Source organism: Plectropomus leopardus, unplaced genomic scaffold (genome assembly GCF_008729295.1).
Source record: "Plectropomus leopardus isolate mb unplaced genomic scaffold, YSFRI_Pleo_2.0 unplaced_scaffold23531, whole genome shotgun sequence".
Lineage (NCBI taxonomy): Eukaryota > Metazoa > Chordata > Actinopteri > Perciformes > Serranidae > Plectropomus > Plectropomus leopardus.
The window spans coordinates 1-1,973 of NW_024625527.1; the positions used below are offsets into that span (position 1 = coordinate 1).

Here is a 1,973-nt window from a genome sequence, read left to right on the forward strand (position 1 = left end):
TTTTTTTTCATGATTTTAGGACGTTTCTAGAATTTTAAGACATTTCTAGGATTTTAGGACATTAGGGTCTTAGCTATGAATTTAGGATGTTTTTCGAATTTTAACAACTTTCCAGGATTTTTGATGTTAGGATTTTAGGACATCCTTTAGGGTTTTTTTTAGGGAAATTTCTCTTATATTCGGATTTTTCTCGGATTTGAGGACATTTCTAGGGTTGTAGGTTTTGTAGTTTTGAGGTTTTACCAGGTAGTTGATGACGTAGAAGCGGTCGTATTCGCGGTTGTTGGCGTTGATGCGGCGGTGAGTTTTCTTCCTCATGTGATCCTTCAGCGTGGTTTTGTCCCTGAAGGTTTTCTCACAGTACAAACACTGCAGACTGACGGGAGGACACAGAGACACAGAGACACTCTGACTGAAGGTGTCCATGTTTTGAGTGAGTATGTAATGAGAATAAAGTAAAGTGTGTGTTTTTATCTGTATTTATGACCGTCTCAGCGTCATAATAATGACGGAGACACACTGTCTTCACTGTGTCCGCTCTTACTTGTCCAACTTGCTCTGCAGGGTGTCCAGAAACTGGTTGCAGTAGACGATGTTGTCCGGCAGGCCGATGCTGAAGGAATGTTCTCTGGCCATGTGGTTCAGCAGAGACGACCTGAAGACGTGATTATTTGTGAGTATTGTTTTAAAGATGGACGCGGATTATTGTGACTAAAATATAAAGAAACACCGGCTTTACGCTTTAATAGAAACAGAAAACACTGATTACATTATTCAGACTGCAAAAACATTTTTATTAACCCTCTGAAGTCTGAGCAAATTGACTTGATTTCTATCAAAAACAGAAAGACGGCAAAGAGCAACGAATAAAAACAATGACCCAAAAATTAGCAAGAAACTATTAAATATAAGATAATAAACTTAGAATGTGAAAAATAAATAACTGCAAAGAAAAAATTTTAAAATTATAAAAGAGTGCTTAGATACTATAATAACTCTGATCACCATATTTTTAAATATGTGATTATGATCAGTATAAGTTTAATTTTTTCCCTGGCTTTAAAAAAAAAATCTATATCCACAAATTTCTTGCAATATGAGGAACATTAATTACCCAGTTTCCCATCGCATTTTCCCCATGTTTTTAAAGAAATCAACTATTTGTTCGATTTTCAAAGGTTTAAGTGCTTGTGAAAGGCGCTCCGGGATTCAGAGGTCAGTTTCTATATTTGTTTCTTCAGTTTCGAGAGATTTGACTTTTGACTGATGAGCTCTGAGGACGTTTCTGATGGAAACGCCTCTGACCGACCTGTTTCCGGTGAACTCGTCACTGCAGAACATGCAGAGCCGGTGGAAGCTGCAGTCGTCTCTCTCCTGCTGCTGCTGCTCCAGCACCTCCTCCTGCGGGACACCAACACTGTCACAGAGACACCACAGAAGAAGAGCAGCACCGCGACCTCTGGCTCGCATTGGATAGTAAAAAAAAACGTGAGTACGGGCGAAGCTATCGACAGCGTATCGACAGAAAGCAGCTGATTCTCACCAGTCGTTTCTGCTGCAGCTTCTCTCGCAGGATCCTGTCCTCAGGAAGGACGTCACACAGCAGGAAGTAGTCCTCCTGCTTCTCTGGAACAACAAGTGGACTTATAGGAGGACGAGATTTTAATGAGACACTGCAGCAGTGAAAACACGGCGAGGCAGCTTCATTCGTGCAGCACGTTTCACACAACCGGGAAATTCACAGTGCTTTCCAGAGCAATAAAATATAAACCCCCAATTATTCTCTGTGTCACAAAAAAATACAACACAGCGAGGCCCTCATGTCCTAAAATCCCAGAAATGTCCTAAAACCCGCAATTTCCTCAAATTCCTATAAACATCAACCATAACGTTCTAGAAATGCCCTAAAATCATCGAAACATCTCAAAATATAAAAATCACCCTACATTCTGAGAAATGTCCTAAAATCCTAG

At 40.2% G+C, this 1,973-nt stretch overlaps 1 protein-coding gene across 1 annotated transcript; it reads right to left on the bottom strand.

The window, feature by feature from the left end:
* Positions 1-92: 92 nt before the first annotated feature.
* LOC121966206 (zinc finger protein 277-like) lies at positions 93-1,723 on the bottom strand. Its single transcript, XM_042516316.1, has 4 exons — positions 1,544-1,723; positions 1,310-1,401; positions 545-655; positions 93-376 (listed from the first exon to the last, which is right to left on the bottom strand). The coding sequence occupies exons 2-4, from the start codon at positions 1,339-1,341 to the stop codon at positions 127-129; spliced, it is 393 nt and encodes a 130-aa protein (XP_042372250.1). The 5' UTR covers positions 1,342-1,401; positions 1,544-1,723; the 3' UTR covers positions 93-126.
* Positions 1,724-1,973: the final 250 nt, after the last annotated feature.